The 22,259-nt window shown below is 61.1% G+C and overlaps 1 protein-coding gene across 1 annotated transcript; it reads left to right on the top strand.

Annotated features, from left to right (window-relative positions):
- Nucleotides 1–3,290: 3,290 nt before the first annotated feature.
- Nucleotides 3,291–13,957, top strand: RHBG (Rh family B glycoprotein). Its single transcript, XM_078440866.1, has 10 exons — nucleotides 3,291–3,574; nucleotides 8,884–9,070; nucleotides 9,393–9,543; nucleotides 9,674–9,821; nucleotides 11,231–11,397; nucleotides 11,666–11,803; nucleotides 11,926–12,059; nucleotides 12,380–12,501; nucleotides 13,318–13,391; nucleotides 13,588–13,957. The coding sequence occupies exons 1-10, from the start codon at nucleotides 3,388–3,390 to the stop codon at nucleotides 13,654–13,656; spliced, it is 1,377 nt and encodes a 458-aa protein (XP_078296992.1). The 5' UTR covers nucleotides 3,291–3,387; the 3' UTR covers nucleotides 13,657–13,957.
- Nucleotides 13,958–22,259: the final 8,302 nt, after the last annotated feature.

The following is a 22,259-nucleotide window of genomic DNA, read 5'->3' as shown; positions in this document are numbered from 1 at the left end:
CATTCACTGTGCAGAATCCTTAAAACAGTTCATAGAGGTGAGGAAACGAACTCAAAGAGGGCTCAGTAACTTGCCCGAAGTCCCTCCATGAAGATGTAGTGAATGAACGAACGCACGAACGAACGAGAGTCTTAAAGACTCTGGCGCTTTGTCACTTCTCTCCTTTGTTCCCATAACCCTGGGGATAGCTCAGTGGAACTAAAGGAACCAGGTGGCTCTTTTGGGGATTCCTGAGGCAAGAGAGCAGGGAGTAGGGAGGAGGTGACCCAGGGCCGAGCAGCTTCCAGCAACCCTGAGTTACTCAGTAACCCGAACCCCGGTCCCCACGGACAGCCTGACCATGCCGGGCCAGTGCAGGCGGCAGACTGCCGTTCCCCGTGGCCACCCTTCAGGCGGCCTGCTGATCCCAGCTGGAGACTGGACAAGGAAGGTCAGGGATTGGGCAGACCCCAAGCCAGCAGGATGGGAGCTGGTAACAGAGTCAGGAGCCTCTTGGGGGAGTCTGGGGCAGAGGGAGGAGGAAGAAAGCACCCCATTCCACCAGAGTCAGGGCCAGAGGAGGAAGAGGGAACAGACAAGGGCCCTGACATCACTTGGAGTTCCAGAAGAAAACCATGGATGGAGCCTCTTCATTCTAGGTGGTGGGCCAGAGGAGTCCTCACAGGTGGAGGCCCGCCAGGAGAGCCCTTGGAAGAGGGGGTGGGCTGGGGGGGTACCTTCAGAAGGGGAGGACTGTCAGGGTCATGCCCTCTGCCAGACGAGGGGTGACATGAGCTGGTACCACGAAGTTGTTGAAATAGAACGATCTTTCCATGCAGGTTGGTAAATAGATGTTGCCCAAGTACCTACCCTCCACAAACTGGCCCAGGTATTCTGGCCTTTCCAGGGGCCCCCTCTTGACTTCTTGACATCCAGTAGATAAAGGGTTAACCCCTGCCTGGCCCAGGGGCCTCCAGGACCCAACTGTGTTACACATTTTGATGAGAATCTCGGGTCACATCACGGCCCCAGGACCTGGCCCAGAGTTGGTACTAAACAAACAGTTGTTGAATGAATGAATGAACAACAGAGGAGCGAGAAATCAGAGATCCAGAGGCATTCAGAGACTAAGAGAGACAACAGGTGAGACAGAGGTCAAAGAGGCTGGCATCAGCGAGGAGGCTCCCAGAAGACGCTCTCTCTGGTTCTGCAGCTCGTGAAGGCTCTTCCCCTGGCAGAGCCTGTCCAGACCCTGCCTCCCCCTCCCAGACAGGGCCCCGGAAGCAAGCTGTGTCCTGGGGCAGAAGGCTGGGCCTAGGATACCCCAGATGAATTGTCCAAGAATCATTATCCAGAGGCTGCTGACCAGACATCTCCCACCCCCACCCCCTGCCCCTGCAGAAGGAGCTAAAAAACAGCCTTCTTGCTGACCAAGTAGTGACAGCCTCTGGGCCAGGGGCCAGGGGCCACTGAGGGCCAGAGAGCCTGCTTCGTCGGCTGGGAGCAGTGCTATCGAGGTGACCCCTGCCCTCCCGGGCCCGCTTGGCTGGTCGCTTACTTAAGTCAGGAAGCTGGACACCTAGAATCCAGCTGTCCCGCAGGGTTCGCACTGGGCTGGAGGCTCCAGCCGACTGCGGGAGGGGAGGAGGAGGGGAGGGGCTGCAGAAAGAGCAGCCGGGGAAGCAAGGAGGAGGGTCAGGGATTCCACCATCACCCCCCACCCCCCGCCCCTTCGTGAGACCCGGCAAGCGCCATTCCCAGGAGGAGCTCACTTCGAATCTGCTCTGGGGGAGAGGCTGGCCCCTCTGAGCCTAGACCACGTCTTCTGGGAACGGCAGGGGTCCGGGACTCCTTTGCTAACACAGACAAGCCCCTCCCACACAGTAGCCCCCTCAGACTGGGCTGGGCAGCAGGGTGGACGGAGAGCCTCCCCTTCCACCAGCTCCACAGAGACCGGCCTTCGGCTTTTCTTCCTTGAAGCCCCTGTGGCACGCAGGTGTCAGAACTCATAGCAGTGGGGTCACCCCCCTGTGAGAGTCCTCCAGCCCCCCGGCCCCCACGGGGTAGAGGCCGCGTGCCTCAGCAGGGCCTTTGAGGCCTTTCTAGACTCCCCACCCCCAGCTCCAGTCCCTGAACACACTGGACACTCACAGGGCCAGGCTTCTGTCTCCACAGGTCCCTTCTAGAAATATCCCCTCTTTCTTCTTCACTTGCCCCATTTCTAGGCGGTCCTTCTAGACTACCTGCAGACATACCTCCCAGGAAGCAGTTCTCCACGTCTGTGCCTGCGCTCACCCTCACCACAGTGGGCTCTCCTCCTGGGCCCCTAGGGCCTCTGCAACTGCTAGGGTCACACATTCACTCCGGTGGGCGTTCAGTTTCCTCCCAGGTGTCTGTCTCCCCACAGGACGGTGGCTCCTGGAGGGAGGGGTTGTGTGGTTCATCTCCAAAGCCTGGCTCACAGTAGATGTCAGTGAGTCTGTCTCCTTACTGTCTCCCAGGACCCCCACCCCCTCCGTGGATGTAGGCCTTGCTTGTGTTACCAGTGGCTCCTGACTCCTGGGGGAGAAGACCCTCCTCCATCTAGCTGTTCAGGCTGCCCCGGGCCCCTTATCCCCGTGCAAGTGTGCAGGGAACCTAGCTGTCAGCGTGGCCAGCTGCTGCTTGGCTGGGGTGCCGACCCAGCTGGGAGGCTCAGGAGGCTTGGGGCGAGGTGAGGGGCTCAGAACCCCCCTCCCCCCAGTCAGGTTAATCATCGATGCCTGGACGGCACCTCCGTTTTGCATCTGGCTTGGGAAAAGATTGAGTAACCGCTCAACTCTCTGTCTCTGGTGTTTACGCTGGACGGCCAGGCCGGGGGTCTTAAAGAGCCTCTTATTTCTTGGGACACATTCTGTAAACTAACACTACGTTTGAGGGGGAGGGGGCCTCTCCTTTCCCCAACCCCGCCACCCCGGGTCCCTCGGTTGTGCCCCATCAGGGCAGAACACAGGGAGACTTTCCAGGGCCATTTCCACGGACCTGTCCCAACCCGAAGACAGCCAGGGCAGCCAGGTGAAGGGAGACAGGACAAGGGGGTCCGGACGCCCCCTCTCCGCCGGCTCTTGCCCCGCCTCAGGCCATGGGCCCACGCCCTCGGCGCCCCTGTTCCACACCCTCGGGACCGGGTTGAGGCTCCCAGCTGCGCGGGGCTGAGGGGCTGGGGGGGTTGAGCCTCGGCGTGGGCGGGCCCTGGCGCCGGTGGGCGGGCCCTGGCGCCGGTGGGCGGGCCCTGGCGCCGGTGGGCGGGCCCTGGCGCCGGTGGGCGGGCCCTGGCGCCGGTGGAACCTGCCGACCCCGCCCGGGGGCGTGTGTCCCGCGCGCCCGGAGCCGGAGCCGGACGGAGCCAGGGAATCGAAGCCCTCGTCCATGGCCGGGTCTCCCCGCCGCGCCGCGGGCCGGCGACTGCAGCTGCCCCTGCTGTGCCTCCTCCTCCAGGGCGCCACCGCCATCCTCTTTGCGGTCTTTGTCCGCTACAACCCCGAAACCGACGCCGCCGTCTGGCACTCGGGCAACCGCAGTAGCTCGGACAATGAATTTTACTTTCGCTACCCAAGTGAGTGCGGGTGAGGGCGCGGGGAGCGAAGAGCCCAGGCTCCGCGGTGTCTTGGGTGTCCACGTTTACTCCTAGGAGAGCAACCCTCTGGCTTTGAGAGGAAGGTGCCCCAGATTTATAATAACACCCTGTCGCTGGTGTCCGCGGTGTCCCAGGTCTCATCTCGTCTATCAGGCAGACAAAGATGGGGAAACTGAGACTCGAAGTGGCTGGTTAAGGTTCGAGCTGTCAGAATCGAGGGAGCTGGGACTCAAGCCCAGATCTGAGCTTTAATTGCTTCCTTTGTCTCACCCCCCCAGTTGGCCTCATTGGGCTTCGTAGGGCGACTGCCTTTCCTAGGGGCTCCACCCTGATCACGGCAAAGACAGTCCTCCTGGGCAGGGGAGGTAGGGAGGGCTGTGCAGGAGTGGTAGTGCAGGTATCAGCTATGAAGGCAGCCAAGGCGGGTGGGGCTCAGGCATTCCTGCCCCAGTCACTCAAAACTGGCCCTTCCAGAGTCTGAGAGAGGATCACACAACCACCCACCACAGCCCAGAGCAGCTGCCCCCAGCTCTGAGCAGGAAGCATGGCAGGGTCATTGGCCCATTTCATAGGGGAGGAAGCTGAGGCTCAGAACGCTTGTGACTTGCTCACGATCGCCCATCGGGTAAGTGGCAGAGAAGGAACTAGGACTCAGACATCCCAAGCAACACAGCTCTCCTGTCTGCTGGTGAGGCCCAGGAAGGAGAGGGCCGAGCCCCTGCCGCCTGCTGGGGGACCTTAGGCTCTCCCTCTGAGGTTGGGGGCCTACCTTGGTACTCAGGCCCTGAGCAGCTGGGACCCAGGATACTACAGCTCCTCATTTCATCACCACGGCTTGGGTAGGGCTTATGTCAGCCTCAGTTTTTCCCATCTGGGCAATGGGGAGAAGGATGCTTCAGTCTGAAGGATGCACATTCCAACAAGACCTACAGTGTGAGAGTCTCCTATAAAATCCCAGGCTGTTATTACCCTGCTTTTCCTATACCGAGCTGGCAGCAGGCTGTCCCCAACCGACCGTCTCCCAGTCCCAACTCCAACACAGTGCTGAGGACACAGGGAGTGAGATGCAGGCTTGGGCCCGAGCAAGAAATGCTCGACCCCCAGCCCCCCAGCTGTCCTCAGCAGAGGGGCTCCAGCTCCTCCCTCTTGTGTTCCACCTCAGCCCTGTCTGCACAAGGTGAGCCCCGGGAGCTGGGACAGCAGGCCCCCGGGTCCTGCATTTGCCCAGAGAGCCAGGGAGTTGAGAGGGAATAGCCCAGAGGCTGAGGGAAGCAAGCTCTTGTCCACGGTGTGACCTGGCTGCCTGCCACGTCCTCCGTTTGCTTCTTCCAAGGGCCCCACTCAAGCCTCCGCGCCCTGCTCGTCTCCCCGCAACGCCCCCACCTGTCGCCCCTCTGCTGCAGGGGGGGGGCTCTCCTTGGGCATTCAGCTCTCCCTGGGCTGTGGTAAGGGGAGGGGAGTGGGGATCCTGCCTCTCCGCTGCCCTAGGTTTCTATCCCCGTGGACTTGGGACCCTGGTGTGGGGGAAGGTTGGGGTGGAGGGAAGCATGAGGTCTCTGGAGTCTGGGGCTTTGATGAGCCGGGTCTTCCCCTGCCCTTGTGTCCAGGGAAGGGGTCAGGGTCAGAGGGAGGCGTAGCCACTGCCCTTTGGTTCGGGAGATGAAAGGGAGCGCAGCTGGTGCCCGGGACACGGCTGCTCCCGGGGTCGGTCTGTCGTCGCTGCAGGCAGGGCCCTCAGAGCCCCTCAGATGTGGAGAGAGAGAGAGCCAGAGGGGCCACGGGGCTGCCCAAGAGCACACAGCAAGTTAGCCAGGTCTCTTGGCTGCCCAGCTGTGGCCTTTCCCCACACTACAAGCCTCCCGAGGCAAGTCATGGAAAGAAAGAAAGAGGAGAAAAGACAGGGTGACAGGGGACACAGAAGCAAGCATGAGAAAGGGTTCTAAGAAAACAGTGTGGACAGGTCCTGGGTCACATACCTCTGAGACCTTACTTTTGGTGAGAGGGATTTAGGATAGCTGGAATCAGGATCTTCTTGGAAGAAGCAGGGAAGGGGGACGTGACAGGGACCAGAGTGGTCCGTGACCTCCTCTGGGAGAATGTGGCCCACCTCCCTCATAAGGCGGGGGTGGGTAGAGTGTGGTGGGGGAGGGGGGAGGGGGGAGGGGGCCTCCTCAGCTCACCACTCTCTGCTCCTTACGTTTTATAGACCCACTTTACAGATGAGGAAACCGAGGCTCACAGAGGCGAAATGGCTTGTCAGCCGTCACACAATCCAGCCTTAACTGTCCGCTTGCCCCGTGTTATCTTGTTCGGGAGCTAGCCAGGGGGGTTGGGGAGGCAGTAGGCGTCGCTAGAGGGCCGTTGTCTTCTCTTCAACCGAGGCTGCATGGTCGGTGGCCACAGCCAATGGAGAGTCTGTGGAATGCTCCCCAGTGAAGGAGATTTCTTAATGTTTAGCCTCCATTTGAAAGGTCAAGGGACTGAGTTGTGATGCCAAACAAACCCGGGGTGGGAGACGTAAATGTTACTGCCAGTTATGACCAGCTCTGGAGCAGTTGTGCATGTCCGGGACAGGGAGCCCTGCCACCCAGCCCCCTCTGCCACCCTGCTGCCCTTGGACAAAAGGACAGACGCGGCATCCCCTTTACTGTTGGCACGAGGAGGAAAGAAGCCAGGCAGAGAGGTCTCGAAGAACTGAGGCCGCGGGCTGAGTTAGAAGTGCTCCTCCTCCTTTTCTGTTGGGTGTTAGGATCTGAGGGAAGGGAGATCTGGGTGATTTGGGAGTGCCCAGGGCTGGAGAAATGGCACAGTGTCGGGACACTGAGCAAAGCCAGTGGACCTTTAGACCCTTACCCCCCTTTGGCAGCTGGGGCCGGCAGCTGAGGTGCCGACCCGCAGTCCCAGTACCCACCCAAGCCTCTGCCAGGGGCTTGCAAACTCACCTCCTGTCAGCCAGTACCCAGCACAAAAAGGGCAAAAAACGTTTGGTCCTCTCAAAATTACTGACGGCATTCTAAAGTTCAAGAATAAATTTTTGGCTTGCTAGGTGCTTCTTCAGATTAAACAAAAAAGGCACCATGACCTTTTTCTTTATGATCTGCCCCTTTCTACAAGAGATTTGAGGTGTGTGTGTGCAACAAGAACATGAGTCTGCAAAAATAAAAGCAGGAGGGCGGGATAGAGATAATGGACACTGGGAGTGCCTCCCCAGTTGTTTCGGTTGCGATGCCAGGGTAGCTCTGAGCTTCCAGGCAGCCAAGAAGAAAAGGGAAATGCGGCCGGTGACATGTTCTCATCAGAGGCAAGGAAGGCTCACATGAGTGATTCTCCGATTCTTTGCCGTCTGCCCGCCAGGCTCCGTGAGGGCAGGCGTGTGGCTGCTGTGGTGCCGGCACCCTCCCCAGAGCCTGGTGCCTGAGCTCTTAGTAAACCTCAGATGGGTTCCCTGGGAGAAGTGACACATGCTAGCATTAAGCTCCGAGAGAAATTTCTCACGTGGAGCTGTAAAAGGGGAGTGAATTTAGGGTCAGAGTTGACCCTGTTTCCCAATAACTTATTTGCCCTGCCCGATTTCTGACAGCACTCACGATACTCTTTCTCCAGCATTTCTGAATTAAAGCCAAAGACAGAGCATGGACTTACTCTATACATAGACCCGAGGCTGAGAGAACAGGGCCAGATGCGCTGGCTGAATTGTCACACTAGGTTATGTTTCAAGCCTTTTTTGCAAGATCGGGGGAGGCGGGGAGGCGTGTGGAACAAACTGATACTGAAGCAGGTATTTGTATGTGTCTCACTCTCAATATTACTATGTATCGTTTGTATGAGCATTAGCTTGGTCTTTTATGCATACACAATAGAAAGCAAACAGAAAGGCTCCAATCTCCCTGCCCAGAAACCTCACTGACACACAAAAAACTTCAAATAATGCATCTATAAAATTAACATATTCAAATTATAGAAAGAAACAAATGCAAAAGCGAAATCCCCCTTCCCAGAGCCGCCTTAGCGCGCAACTCCAGGGGGCGTGGTTTGCGGCTCAGCTGTGCCCCTGCAGCCCTGCGCCTCCCTTCGGCTCCTTTCCCGGAGGTAATCTCTGTTAACAATTAAAGCTATTTAAGACAAAATTAGGGGCGTCTGGGTGGCTCAGTGGGTTGAATGGCCGACTCTTGATTTAGGCTCGGGTCATGATCCCAGGATCATGGGATGGAGCCCCACATTGGGCCTTGTGCTGGGCGTGGAGCCTGCTTAAGATTCTGTCTCTCGGGACTCCTGGGTGGCTCAGTCGGTTAAACTTCTGACTTCTGCTCAGGTCATGATCTCCCGGTTCGTGGGTTCGAGCCCCGCATCCAGCTCTGTGCTGACAGCTCAGAGCCTGGATCCTGCTTCGGATTCTGTGTCTCCCTCTCTCTTTGCCCCTCCCCTGCTCATGCTCTGTCTCTCTGTCTCTGTCTCTCTCTCTCAAAAATAAATAAATGTTAAAAAAAAAAAAAGATTCTCTCTCCTTCTACCCCTCTCCTAGTTTGTGTGCTCACTCTCTCTCCCTTTCTAAAAATAAAGAAAAAGTTTTGATAAAAAAATTAAGGCTATTTCATAAATTATTTTTAAAAACCTTAAAATTCTCGGGGCACCTGGGCGGCTCAATTGGTTAAGCGTCTGACTTCCGCTTAGCTCATGATCTCGCGGTTCGTGAGTTCGAGCCCCACATCAGACTCTGTGCTGACAGCTTGGAGCCTGGAGTCTGCTTTGGATTCTCCCTCTCTCTCTCTGTCTCTCTCTCTCCCTCTCTCTCTTTCCCTGCCCCTCTCCTGCTCATGCACTGTTTCTTTCTCTCTCAAAAATAAACATAACAAAAAAACCCCCAAACCCTTAAAATCCTCAAAACGGAGAGGTATAGATTCTGAAGTATGAGGGATGGAGGTTAGACATCAGGAAGGACTTCCCAGCAGAAAGGGAAACTTGAAAGGAGCCCGAAGAAGATGATTTTGAGCACGGAGGGGCAGGGACTGCAGCCGGAGGGAGCGCGGGCAGGACGTCCCGCCGGTCTGTTGTAGGAGACCCAAGGACAGGGCGGGAGACACGGGGACAGCGGGACCGGCGTGGGTCCCGCTGCCCCCAGCCGGCCAGCTCTGCCCGGGCGCCCCAGGCTGGGGGGCCCCGCCACGCCTGGGGAGTTTCCCAGGCCCGGCTCCAGCCCGGAGGCGGCGGCCCTGGCTGGCGAGAACCAGGGGCACCGGCCGGACGGCTGCTTGGACGGCGGTAGCCGAGCGGCCCGGATGCCCCCGCAGGTTTCCAGGACGTGCACGTCATGGTGTGTGTGGGCTTTGGCTTCCTCATGGCCTTCCTGCAGCGGTACGGCTTCAGCAGCGTCGGCTTCACCTTCCTCCTGGCCGCCTTTGCCCTGCAGTGGTCCACACTCATCCAGGGCTTCTTTCACTCCTTGCACGGCGGCCACATCCATGTTGGCGTGCAGAGGTGGGCAGCGGCGGCCTCCCCGCTCCCCCCTCCCCGCCCCATCCCCTGCCCCCGGGGGAGCCAGCCCTCCAGCCCCGGGCCTGCCTCCCGTCTGCTGCCTGACCCGCAGTAGACTCGCGTCCAGCGCCCTGCCCGTCCGCACGGCCACCCCCAGGGCAGGGCTCGGGATCTGGTTCTTGCACCCCTCGCGGGCCGTGCGGTCCGCGGCACAGAACCTCCCCAGGCTGCGTCGAGACCCCTTCCCCACCCCCCACACCCCGCCCCGGCCGTGGGGCTGCCCTCCCCACCCCTCTCACCCTTGCATCACACCCCCGGTCCCCAGCATGATCAACGCGGACTTCTGTGCCGCTGCCGTGCTCATCTCCTTCGGTGCCGTCCTGGGCAAGACGGGGCCGGCCCAGCTGCTGCTCATGGCCCTGCTGGAGGTGCTGCTATTTGGTGTCAACGAGTTTGTGCTCCTTAGTCTCCTGGGGGTGAGTCGGGTGGGGCAGGGGTGAGGGGTGGCGAGGGCCAGGGCCAGGCCCCGGGCAGGGAGAGCACGGGTCAGTGGGGGGGGCGGGGGGCGCAGAGGGCCGGCCGCCCACCTCCGCGTCCCCTCCCCAGGTGAAGGATGCAGGAGGGTCCATGACCATCCACACCTTTGGGGCCTACTTCGGGCTGGTCCTGTCCCGGGTCCTCTACAGGCCCCAGCTGGAGAAGAGCCAGCATCGTCTGGGCTCCGTCTACCATTCGGACCTCTTTGCCATGATTGGTGAGGTCTGCCGGGGTGGGCCGGGGTGGGGGGCCAGGGAGGACCCCGGGCAAGATGTCGGGCCGCCTACGGTCCTTGGGGTCCCTGCTGGGAAGTCCCTGGCGAGAGCCCGGGATCTGGGCTCATCATTCCCAACAGTTTCTTTGACAGGTTCTTAGAACTCAGCCCCGGAGTACGCGCCTGCCCCAGACCCATTCCCGGGGGCCTTTCTAAATCGAGTCTGACTGCACGGATCCCTGCTTAAAACTCTGGGGCCGCCCCCTTCCCCCTTCAGAAGCCAGGCCAGCCTGGGACAGCAAGGTCTTGCCCCCCTGCAGTCTCTCCACCTGCTGCCTCCAAGACTCTGCCCTTCACATGCCTCCCAGGCGATTTCCCAGAGGCCCCTGCACGCCCAGGAGCAGGGGGAGAGGTAGCGGGTCAGCCCTGGGTGCCGTAGGGTCTGACCTTCGAGCACCATCACCACCACCTGTTTCCTCCAAGCACCTACCTCTACCTTGGCCTCAGCTCCTCTCTCTGCCTTCGCAAATGAGGCAGGAAAGGAGATTGATACCTTCTTTTGCCGTGGGTCCATGCCTCTTCCCACGCTAAAAAGAGAGGCTGGCTTTGTATTGTATTTGTATTGCTCACCTCTGTGATTGTTGTGAAATGAGGTGGATGCTTTGGCTAGAAGTCCAGGGGCTTCCCCAAGAAGGCGTGCTTCCCCGGGAGCCTGACACACCAGCTCTCCTCTGTCCCCTCCTTCCAGGCAGGGAGCCCTGCCTCTTCCTGGGTCCCCCTGCTCTGCCCTCTGAGGACACACGTGTGAGCGTGCCGGGTTCCACAGCAGACTGCGGGGTTGCAGGGAGAAGTCACAACGCACCCTGAGACCGCTCAGGACGAGGGGCAGTCCCTCAAGCCTCCTTGCCTTGGTGGCCCGAGCCTACAGGGTCCCCAGCCTTCCCCTCACCTTGTCCCTCTGCCCCTCCCCACCCTCCAGGACTGGCCGGGAGAGCCCATCAGGTGCCCGGGAGGCGGAGGCCTCACCTGCACCTTGCAGGGCCCAGGTCTCCAGGAGGCGGTTGAGGTTTTAAAGCATATTGTTTCCCTGATGCAAATACCGAGCTCAGTTCAGTGCCTGACATGCAGGGCCCTTTGCCTGTTTTTCTTTCCTTTTCTGATGCTTAAAAATACCCCGATCTGAACCGTCTGTGGTTCTCAGTCGAGTGGCTCTGTGTCCGTGCCCTTTGGTAGCCGGCCCTTGGCTGTGCACCACCCAGTGGCTGCTAGGCCTGGGCTGCCCGCTCCTTCCGAGCCACCACGCACGGCCCGCGCTCTGGAGGTGCTCTGGCCCCCGCTTTGTGAGCGAGGACACCCAGGCTACCCAGGGGCTACTTGCTTCCTCTCACTCTGCCGGCCTGCCCGTCATTTAGGGACCATCTTCCTGTGGACCTTCTGGCCCAGCTTCAACTCTGCGCCCACGATGCTGGGGGATGGGCAGCACCGAACAACCCTGAACACGTACTACTCCCTGACCGCGAGCACCCTCAGCACCTTTGCCTTGTCAGCCCTCGTCGGGGAGCACGGCCGGCTGGACATGGTGCGGGAGAGGGCGCTGGGGGGGCAGAGGGACGGGCGGGGGGAGGAAGGGGCCGAGACCCTGCGAGGCCCGGTCTGCAGGGGAACAGGACAGGGCTCAGGCACGGGGCAGGGGCAAGAGGCGACCACACAACAGCAGGAGAGTTTGCGATCAGACGGCAGAGGGACTTCCAGAAGCCCTAGATGCCACTGCGGTGGACGGGGTGGGGTTGGATGGGGGCGTCGACCTGGACCGGCCCCCGATGCCCCGCTCCCCTGTGCTTCCCCAGGTTCACATCCAGAACGCAGCGCTGGCCGGAGGGGTCGTAGTGGGGACATCAGGTGAAATGATGCTGACGCCCTTTGGGGCCCTGGCAGCCGGCTTCCTGGCTGGGACGGTCTCCACGCTGGGGTACAAGTTCTTCACGGTATAGATGCTTCTCGGGCCCCGGGCAGAACAGGGGGTCCCCCAGCACCTGTTCCCCCGTGTCTCCAGCAGCCTGGCGGGGGGGTGGTGCACAGGACTCATTATTGGTGTCCCATCCTCCAGCCCGTCCTCGAGGCGAAATTCAAACTCCAAGACACGTGTGGCGTCCACAACCTCCACGGGATGCCTGGGGTCCTGGGAGCCCTCCTGGGGGTCCTTGTGGCCCAGCTGGCCACCCACGAAGCTTATGGAGATGGGTGAGTCCTCCCCACCCCTGACCCTCACCCAGGTCATTACCCCCCTGGGGTGACCTCCCTCACTCTCTTCCTCCTCCTGTGGACCAGCACAAAAAGCTGTGTCTATTTTCATGCATTCATTCGTGAATAACGACAGAAGGATGTAATGACCCTTAGGCTCAATTCTTGCACCGTCAGGGGTCAGAGGACAGAGCAAGCAAAAGTGATCCTAAACTGAGTCTTGAAAAGTGTGTGGGTGTCCCAGGCTCCCGCGAGGCCCTTTTGGCCGCTGCGTGACGCACTGAGGAGCCCTGTCTCCCCCCGACCTCCTCTCCCTGCAGCCTAGGCAGTGTGTTTCCGCTCGTAGCCGAGGGCCAGCGCTCCGCCACGTCTCAGGCCATGTACCAACTCTTCGGGCTGCTTGTCACACTGACGTTTGCCTCTGTGGGCGGGGGCCTTGGAGGTGAGTGACCTTGGCTGGGGGTGGGGGGTGTGGTTGCAGAATTCAAGGGTAACCTTCCCCAGAAGTGGGTACTTGCTCCCTCCTGGGGCTAAGAGAAGATGGGGAGTGGGCTAGGGGCAGAGTGAGGTCCCTCTCCAGTTTTCTGGCTTCCCTGTACTGCTTATTCTACCCACCAGAGGGCAGCCCGACCTCAGGCTGAGGCCCTGAAGGGGGAAGCTGAGCAGTCTTTCCCGGGCAGGGGCAGGGGCAGGGGCAGGGGCAGGTCCTGGAGCAGAGGCAGGGGCAGGGAGGGCCGGAACACCAAACCTCCACAGAGACCGACTGCCCGCCGATGCCCATCAGACAGTCCTCCCTGATGTCTGGCTTTACTCCTTCTGATTCAGTATCATCTTGAGATTTTCATTCTCGAACTGGTTCGATTCCGTCCCCTCGTTTATTTACTTATTTGCTCAATAAACTCGTGCAGCACCCCTCCCGGACTGGGGGCCCCAGGAAGCTCAGGAGCCGTGTTCGGGACAGAATCACGATCCGGCCCATTGCCAACTGTCCGAACGAGTGAGGTGCCCAGGACTTCTCTGAGGCTCGCTGCCTTCACTGTACCGTGAGGGTCGCGCCCAGCAGAGCTGCTGTGGTGACGAGCACCCGTGGGGGCCTGGCTACAGTAGGGGCTCCCCAAATACAGCTGCAGTTCGTCTGGGACAGGCGTGTCAGGCCGCTCAGCCCCCCCCCCCCCCCCCCCGTGCCTTCGGGCCTGGGGTGGCCACCTCCCCCACAGGAGTGCCAGGAGCCCCACCCACCCTCCCCTCCCACCACCAGGGCTCCTGCTGAGGCTGCCCTTCCTGGACCCCCCTCCAGACTCCCAGTGCTACGAGGACCGGATTTACTGGGAGGTGAGCGTGTCCCCAGCCCCTTGGACCGATGGCCATCTCATCCTCCAAAGCTCCCACCCTGCCGCACCTCCTATGATCCCACCTGCCTCTTTCCTTCTTGGCTGGCTCTTCTCTGCTGGGGGACACCCTCCCCCCAGCTCCGGTCTCCAACCCCCTGGAGCTTCCCCTTCACCTGCTCCCCCCCCCAACCTTCCAGGTGCCTGGGGAACGCGAGGACGAAGCCCAGGGATCTCTGAGGGCAGAGGAGACAGACACCCGGGCCTAACTTGCTTCCAGCCCATGAGAGGACACTCTCCTTTTAGAAGATGGTGACCGCAGGGAAGGTCTTTTCTGGGTCCATTCTCCTGCTGCAGGAACGAAGCTGGCACTGGGGACAGGGCCGCGGAAGGTGGGGGTATGGGGGAGCCTGCTGCACCCGGCGGGGGGAGACCCCTCAGCACCCCCAGCCCCACCCCGTGGCCCGTGAGCGAGGTGCCCAACCCACTGCCAGCCCACCGCCCAAGGCCACACGGTCACAGAGAGGTGTGCGCCAGCCCGGCTGACCTGGTGATAAACACCACTGGCACCAAGGATTCAGACGCCTTGTTTTTGTGCGCTGGGAATGTGGGGAGCTCGTCTCTCGCTCTCTCGCTCTAACGCACCATGTTGGAGACTCGGGTGGGGAGGACCTCAGTGCCAGCAAGGTCCTGTCCCCCTGGGCCCACGGAGCCCCCTCTAGGATGCCAGCTTCTACGAGGTGGGTGCCCAGCCTGGGCTTGCCTGCCGGCAGGGACAGGCAGCTCGTTCTCTCCCAGAAAATCGGGCTGGAGAGGTCTTCCTGCTGAACGGCCGCCACTCCCATCCTGACTTGGGCGGTCTCTGAACGAAGGCAAACAGGGACTTCTTTGCCACCGAGTCTTCAGAAGCTGGAAGCAGCCAGCACCCAGGAACCCCTTCTTCCCCCACTCCCACCCCGCCCCCCCCAGAGTCTCAGGAGAGGGGCTGCAGAGAACAGGGAAAGCAGGCCGCGCCTCGGCCGCCTGAGGTCTTCTGGCCACCAGAGGGCGCTCCAGACCCAGCACAGGCCTCTGTGGCCTCCCAGCCTCCACCCTGCACCCTCCACCCTCCACCCTCCACGGATCCCACGTCCTTCCTGCAGCCTGACGGCCTTCCTGCCTTCCTGCCTTCCTGTCTGCTTCTGCTCTGTTCCTCACCGTTCTGGGAGACACTGCTTCCCAGTTCTTAGTCCCCACTATATGTCAGGCTGGTTCTAGGGCTTTCCGATCTCACGCATCAGAGACACCACCCCTGCAGCAGACCGGAGGGCCTCTCCCCTCCCGGAAGAGCTGGGACCCCGTGGCCCTGTCCTGCCCTCCCTCCAGGCTTCTGGTGGGAGCCGGGCCTGTCTGTCCACGGACCTCTCCCTCAAGACCAAGCCCGTTGGGACCTAGGGAGCCAGCCACTGGGGAGAGGTTCCTGGGGCCTGACCCTGGAACAGGCTTTATCCTCACTGTGTTTGGAGGCCCTGAGTTTGGCTGGGGAAGGAGGCCAAGCACGGAGCTGAGGGGAAGGGGAGGAACGAAGAGGGCCACTGAGGCACAGGCGCTCCCTGGGACCCATCCCTGCCCCTAGGGCCCCACTATGCCCCAGCCCATCGGCTTCCTCCTCCTGCTGCGGCGCCCCCCCATTGCTGGCTGGGACGGGAGTGCTATGGGGAGACCCTGTGCCCAGCAGAGGATGACCGCCCAGATTGCAACAGGGCCCCCTGTCCTGTCAGCCCCTGTGGGGAGGGAGGGGGCTTGGGAGAGCCGAGGCTACCTCCCCCGCCCCCTCTGGGGCCTCAGCTCCCAGCCCCTGTGCTGAACTAGAGTCCCCAGCAGTCCTTACAGGGATCTGAAAGGCTGCCAGGAAAGGGAGACCCCGCGGTGGGAGGAGACCCTCCCTGCCCTGGCCCGGTCTGGGGAGTCATTGATGCCGGCTCCTCTCCTCTGCTTCCTGTTCCTCCTTGACTGACCACAGCCAGATCTCCTCCCGGCGCGAGCACATGAACAGCTCCAGCCCAGGCTGGCCACTGCTCCCACCTCAGCGGAGAAGGGACATGCTTCCAAGGGAGGAGACGTGGGACGCCCACCCCAGGCCCCTGAGAAAGGAGGGCAGGGCGTGGGCTGCCCCACAACACACGGCCTTACAGGTCCTGCAACTCGTTCCAAGCTCCATCATCCCCACAAAGTCCCCTGTGGCCTGGAGACGGTGCTGAGCTCTGCTACAGGACCCAACACCTGGGCTCAGGGGACTCTGTCCGGGGCCGAGATTTCCTGAACCCGCTGCCTGGTTTGTCACACATTCCCTCCTCTCCCTTCCCCACCGGTGCCTGGGTGCCAGCAAGCTGGTGGGCACCCCAGAGACCGCGCCCTGATTGAAGCAAGCCGTCCCTTGTGGTTTGGGGATGGGGGGACGGGGATCACGGTCTCATCACTGCTTTCAGGGAGGGAGCTCAGAGGGCAGGAAATACAGGTGTCCCTGGAGCCCCTCTGCTGAACCAACATGGAGCCCCTCCCCCATCTTCCCTACAGCCGGCTCAGCCCCATTGGTCCTCTGCACGGTGGCCCATCCATTCAGGCTGGGTCAACAGGGTGACAATGAGCAGGTCAAGGAGATGGCAGGGACAGGGGCCAAGGGGGCACCTTCCTTACCCCTTGAGGACAATGAGGCCCCTGCCCCTCAGGGACAGCCCCTCTGATCACCATCATTATTACTCTCAATGCAGGACAATCAGACACTTGTCCACTCATGAACTCTGTCCGGCCCCAGTGCCTGAGCTCTGGGGACAATGATGGACGAGGACACTGGGGCCTCGCTCTCCTCCAGGGCCCCACTGATGGGAGAGACGGGCCACACTGGGGTCAGCGTGGAAGACAGCAGAGCCGGGGCATTGAGGGACGGGCTTTGGGAAGTGGCCACTGTTCTGGCTTCGGGTAACTGTGTGTCTGTGACAAAGGGGTCTGCAAGATCCCCCTCTGCCCCATGCTTCTGTGTCTGTGGGGCTGGAACCCTTTGGCCACAGTGGCTCCTCTGACCTCTGGAGGACCTGGCCTGAACCACGCAGCCTGGGAAAGGCCTGAGCTGCGCCATTGGGATTCACATCACGGCGCGAGGCACCGGCTCAGGGAGGAATTAGACACGGCCTGGGTGTCCAAAGTGGGGGCCGGTGGCCGTACCGGGGCAGATGGGCTCGGCGGGCGCCCCGCCTCACCCCGATATTTCTCTCCCACCGTCAGGACCCCTACCCGCCGCCTCCCGGCTCTGCGCCCCGGCCCCTTTGTCTGGCCCTGCCGCCCGCGCCCTGCGCGTCCCGGGCCCGTGCGCCACCACCGCCGGTGGGAACAATGCGGGCCAATGTCTCCGGCAGGCGGGCGAGCCGGCTATGCAAATGCCACCGGCCTGTGAGAATTCCCCTCCGCCGCCGGCTTCCACCGCCTGAAAGGGGCCGGCAGTCACTGCATAGGGATGAGCTGGCGTCCCCAGCGCCCTGGGACAGAGCGCCATTGTCTCCACGGCGCTGTCTGATCACCAGCCTTGGCCAAAACGGTCCCGTCCATACCTACCCCTTGCCCCAAAGAGGCTTGACTTAGGGGTCAGACCGCGGTGGGCACCTAGCTGACCTCCCCCTCTCACTAGCTCCGCGGTCTGCAGGAGTCCGTCCCTGTCTCTGAACCTGTCTCTGGGGGGTTAAACTGGCTGCGGTCGCTGTCCTTCCTACCCTCCCTACGTGTTAGCCAAACCCCAGTCCCCATCTGCATCCATTTCCTCACAATGAATTGACCCAGTGGACTCTTACAGGTGTTCCTGGAGCCCGTTCCCGTCCAGAGCCATGGGGGAAGTGCTCATGGTTTCCCCAAAGCAGCTTACTGGACAGAGACGCCCCAAGGGATCCTCTCTGCCCAGGGAGCCCCAGGCCTAGTGCAGGCCTCCCTTCCTGCCTCTTTCTGCTGTCTGTCGCCACAGTTAGGGGCCCCGCCTCTGCCTGGGAGAAGGGCTCACCAAGGCAGGACTAAAATAGCTTCTCCAGGGATGTAGGCATAGGGGTCCCACATAAAGTCCCCTCCCACAAGTGAAAGCGGTACGACCCTCCACCCCAGCCCAGGGGCCTGTGTCGGGCTAACAGATGGAACCGGTCAAACCCTGGACTGAAATGCTCAGTGAGGATGGCTGGCTGGCTTTGACGGTAGAGCATGTGACTCCTGATCACAGGGTCCTGCGTTCGAGCCCCATGATGGGTACAGAGTTCACTTAAAAAAAAAAAAAAATAGTGGGCACGGGAGCTCTGTTAGGAGCAGAGTCCATCCTGGCGAGGAGCCTGGAGCCCTGCTCTTGGGCGCGCGCAGTACCTGGGCTTGAGCCTGGCAAGGTGCAGGGCCTCCTGAGTTCGTCTTCCCCAAACTTCTACGAAGATTCCTGACCAGGGGCTGACGCCGCTCAGGTGAGAAGCTGTATAGAGATGGTGTTTGGGCCCTTGAAACAGTGACGCTTCCGCGACTCATCATGTTCTCAGGGCACGATCTATCGGGCAACACCCAAAAGAACTGTCCCAGGAAGCCCAGATCCCCGTCCCAGTAAGGAGGAGGAGGGAGAGGAGGCTGGTGGAAACGCTGGTATTCCTGGAGGGGGGGGGGTCCTACCGCCACGTCATAGGCCTGTTCCTCTGGGGGTGGGGGCGGCCCCCCATCTCAGATGGAGCTCTTCCCTTCCAGCCCCCTGGCTCCCCTGGGGATGCAGGTGCAGTAACCCCGTCGTGAGGGGGGAGGGAGGGAGCCTGGCCTCTGGAAAGTCAGGCTCGGGGGACCAGGGCTGGGAGCCGAGGTGCCTGCCCCCAGACCCCCACCTCTGGACATGGGCCCTGCTGCAACTCCTCAGCCAGCCGCTCTTCCGTCCAGGCCTCCGGCGCCCCCCCCCCCAGAACCCCTCTAGAACATTCTGACCCGGGCTGCCCAGCCCCAGGGAAACTCCTCTGGCCCCACATCCTCAACACAAGTCCACACGTGGCCGGAGCGTCCACCCCCCGAACCCCGGGTACACCCTCCCTCCGCGTGGGCACCTGCAGGAGGCACCCTTGGGGCGGGCGGTCCCCGGAAGAGGCGTGACCAGAGCTCCTCGCCCCCCCAAGCGGCCCTCTCTCTTTGGCTTGGGCCTCCAGGGCTCTCGGGGCCGCTCGCTGGTCTTTGGGGCCCCAAGCGGGCCCAGCTTGGCTCGGGGGCTGAGAGAGGAAGTGGCCTTGTTGTGCCAGGACATCGTCTAGATTCTTCAACTCGCCTTTCCCACCCTGCTCCTCTTGGCAGGAGAGGGCTCAGCTGGAGAGGCGGCCCCCCCAGTGTCCCTGCTCGCATCAACCATCTCCGCCTCCCCAGAGAGAGGAATGTGGCTCCAGGACACTGTGGGGCTTGTTCCCAATCGCCTTCTAGCTCATTTCACTCAGGCTTTTATAGACTTGCCTTCATCCCACGGGCTGTTGTCTGGTTCTGGCCCTGGAGGCACAGACAGAGGTCTCCCCTCCCCCCACCCCCATTCCTCACGCTTCATTTTGTCCCAACACCATCTGAGGAGGCTCCGCCACGGGGGGCTACGGACCCCTGGTGTGGGAGGTGGTGGGGGGCAGGGTCCCCCTTCCTCCCCGTCCCTCTCGCCTCTCAGGCAGGCTCCGCCGTAGCCGGACCGACCGTACGCGGTGGCCGCCTGCCATCCATCCTGCACCCGCCCTTCTGTCCACGCCCCGCGAGCCTAGATTATTGGTGGAATTAGCACCGGGCTTCTTGTCGGCAGTTGCTAATTAAGACCATTAATAAACGCGATTATTGATGTTGCGGCAGGCTACAGCCGCCAGCGTCTACCCCCCTCACCCCTGGCAAGGCGCTGGCTGCGGGAGGCTTCTGGCCGCCCCCGTCTTGGGCCGCTCGGCTTCGCGGCCGCCCTGCCTGGCCCCAGGCCCTTCCAGGCAAGTGTCAGTGGGCACAGAGGCTGGGGGTGGGGGGGGAGGGCGGGTAGCTTCCTGAGAAGTGGAGGGAGCCCTAGAACTGGAACCAGGGAGGCCGCTGTGTGTATCGGGGGAGGGAGCTGTGGGAGCCACGTGAGGCCTGTATCTTTCTTCTCTGGAACATTCTGGGGGGGGGGATGGCTTGGGTTGGAGGCAGAAAGACTCTAGCGAGCTTGGGTGTCCACCTGACGCGTGCCTCCGCACCCCAGCAACCCTTAGGCCTCAGCGTCCCTGTTTGCCTTAAGCCAGGTGGTGTGGGATTTGAATTCCTCCTCCTGTGGCCGGGGGACACAGGGACCCTTTCAGGCAGACAGTGACACACGGTGAAAGCGGATGATGTGTTCGAGTAGAACACCTACCTCACAATGACCGAATGCCCATAAATAAATACAGCCACCTCTTCCAGGGGATTGTCCCTAACCCCTCCAGACTGCACGGGGTCTGCCTCCTCTGTAGACCCCCCGCCCCCCTTTACATCTCAGTCCCCCTCACAGCGTGCTGTAAGGAGCCGTCTATCTGCTGGCCCCAACTGGATCGTGGGCCGCCCGAGGATAGCGCTGCGTGGTGCTTACAGCCCGATCTTCCTGCCTCACTGTCTCCCCCTGGACCTCCAGCCTCAGGCCACCAGAGCAGGACGGACCCAGTGGGGGGCAGGGGGGCCTGCTGAACCCTCAGCCAGCACTCGGGGCAGGTGGAAGGTGGCCCACAGGCAGGGCTGGGCGCTCCTCCATGGGGGGTGGCGCTGAGAGGCAGACCCGCAAACATGACCTCAGCACCCCCTCCCCGACCACTCAGGCCCTGAGAAGGGGCCCAAGGCGGCCCAGGAGAGCTTGGGGAGGACCCTTCCCCAGACACCTGCCTCCCCCATTCTTCCCCACCGGGACTTCAATGTCTTGACTTTTTCCTATGGCTTTTGAAGGAAGGGTCCACCGAGACTCCAGTCTGCCCCAACTCAGAAGAAAAGAGGAAAAAGAAAGTCCTGAAAACAAAACCCCTACAACAACCTTAAAGTAGGAGAGATTGGCTGCAAGGCTTTTAATCCCTTAATCCCTCTCAGATGGGCCTTGAGACGCTAATGATTTTCCTAATTATTCCCTCCCATTTTCCCATCACTCTGTAAGGGCTTTCGAGAGCAGTGAAATTCCGAGTGGGGGGGGTGTGATGAATGGCAGGCCCACCTCCCCCAAATCGAGCCCAGAGTCCAGGCGGCTGGAGAGGTGGGGGAAGGGCCAGGGTGGCTCCAGCTGGGGACTCGGGCTCCCCCTGCCACTGACGCCCATGTGTGCGTGCGAGGCAGCCGGGGACAATGGGGCGGTCGAGGAGGGCTGCCCGAGAGGGCCAGGTGTGGGGCTGGGGTCCCCTCTGAGTGAATGGCCCATTATCCTGCCTAACTGATGGGAGTTGAGGGTCTCTTTATGTCCCCTAGGAAAGGCCCCTCTGGGTGATAATCACCCTGGGAGGGAGGTGGAGGTGGTGATAAGGGTCTTTAAAGGGGACGAAGCCTCTTCAGAGAACAGTGGCCATTCAGGCCTTCCGGCCCTCCTTGTCTCCAGCAGCCTGGAATCCTGTGGCCCATCCATGGGGGGTGGGGCTGAAAGGCAGACCAGCACACATGGCCAAGCTTGGGCTCAGCCCCCTCCCCTTCACCCTTCGAGGAGGCCTGCTGAACTGAGTTCCCTTCAGGGGTAACCTCCTGCAGAAGACTTCCCAGCCCCCACCTGGTCTTGGGTACCCTGGGGCCTTGTCTCACCTCCAAGTCACTGAGTCTCTCTGGGGCCAGACCCTGGCTCTGCCGTGTTGCTGTACTTTTATGAAACACACACGGGGATACTCATTCCCCTCCTACAAACTCCCTGTGGGATAAAGGATCAGCCTCATTTCACAGACGGCAAGCCTGAGGTTCAGAGCAGTTAGGAGACTCATGAAATGTCACACGGCCAGTTATAAAGATGAGACTGGAGGCCACCCGTCCACATACCGTAGCAGTCTGTCTGCCTGGGAGCCCGCCTCCCAAGTGACCAAGTGCTGCCTTGCCCGTCTGTCCCTCTGTCCCTGCTCAGACCGCACCCTCTGCCAAAGGAGAGGTGTGGGATTTGCTGAAAACAACTCTGGGCCTACCAAAGGAGGCAGGTGGCGGGGAGGGAGTAGGGGAGGCTGTGGCCAGGAGCCTCCAGGAGCCATGGAGGCCAAGGCTCGCTCTACTGTCCTGACCGGTGTTGTGTCTATTTACAATTTTTCACAAGAAGCCGTTGAACAAAATCTGGCTGTCCCTAAGCACCTTATCTGATACTGCAACTCACTTTTTTTTTTTAATTTTTTTAACATTTATTTATTTTTGAGAGACAGAGTGTGAGCAGGGGTGGGGGGGATGCGGGAAGCAGAGAGAAAGGGAGACACAGACTGTGAAGCAGGCTCCAGGCTCCGAGCTGTCGGCACAGAGCCCGACGCGGGGCTCGAACTCATGAACCGTGAGATCGTGACCTGAGCCGAAGTCAGATGCTCCACCGACTGAGCCACCCAGGCGCCCCTGCAACTCACCTTCTGACCCCTGCCCTTCCTGTCTGCTTTTCCTGTTCTATTTCTCTCCAGATCACTCGTGACCAGCTGACCTCAGGTGCACTTCACTTATTCGTTTGGGTTCTTGTCGGTCTCCCAGGCTAGCCTCGAGAGGTCAGGGGTGCTGGGGTGCACACCCCGCTCAGCCAAGGCCCCGATGGTGAGCCGACCTGGGTCAGAGAAGGGGCGGCCTGTCGGCAGGGTCTCTGGCCTGCGGGGTTCTTCGGCACCTGGAGGTGCAGCCAGAGGGTCCTTCCCGACGCCCCCCAGCCCTGGGCGGAGCCCCCAAGGGTCCCATTAGGCAT

This window comes from Panthera onca, chromosome F1 (genome assembly GCF_046562875.1).
Source record: "Panthera onca isolate mPanOnc1 chromosome F1, mPanOnc1 haplotype 2, whole genome shotgun sequence".
Lineage (NCBI taxonomy): Eukaryota > Metazoa > Chordata > Mammalia > Carnivora > Felidae > Panthera > Panthera onca.
Note: the sequence above shows the minus strand (reverse complement) of the source record. Positions and strands in the feature narration are given on the sequence as shown.

What these genes read in the sequence shown, in the direction of transcription:
- RHBG (XM_078440866.1), top strand. Translation starts at nt 3,388, where the DNA reads ATGGCCGGGTCTCCCCGCCGCGCCGCGGGCCGGCGACTGCAGCTGCCC. An exon ending in TGGGGTACAAGTTCTTCACG is followed by an intron (nt 11,804 to 11,925) that starts GTATAGATGCTT and finishes CCCATCCTCCAG; the next exon opens with CCCGTCCTCGAGGCGAAATT. An exon ending in AGGACCGGATTTACTGGGAG is followed by an intron (nt 13,392 to 13,587) that starts GTGAGCGTGTCC and finishes CCAACCTTCCAG; the next exon opens with GTGCCTGGGGAACGCGAGGA.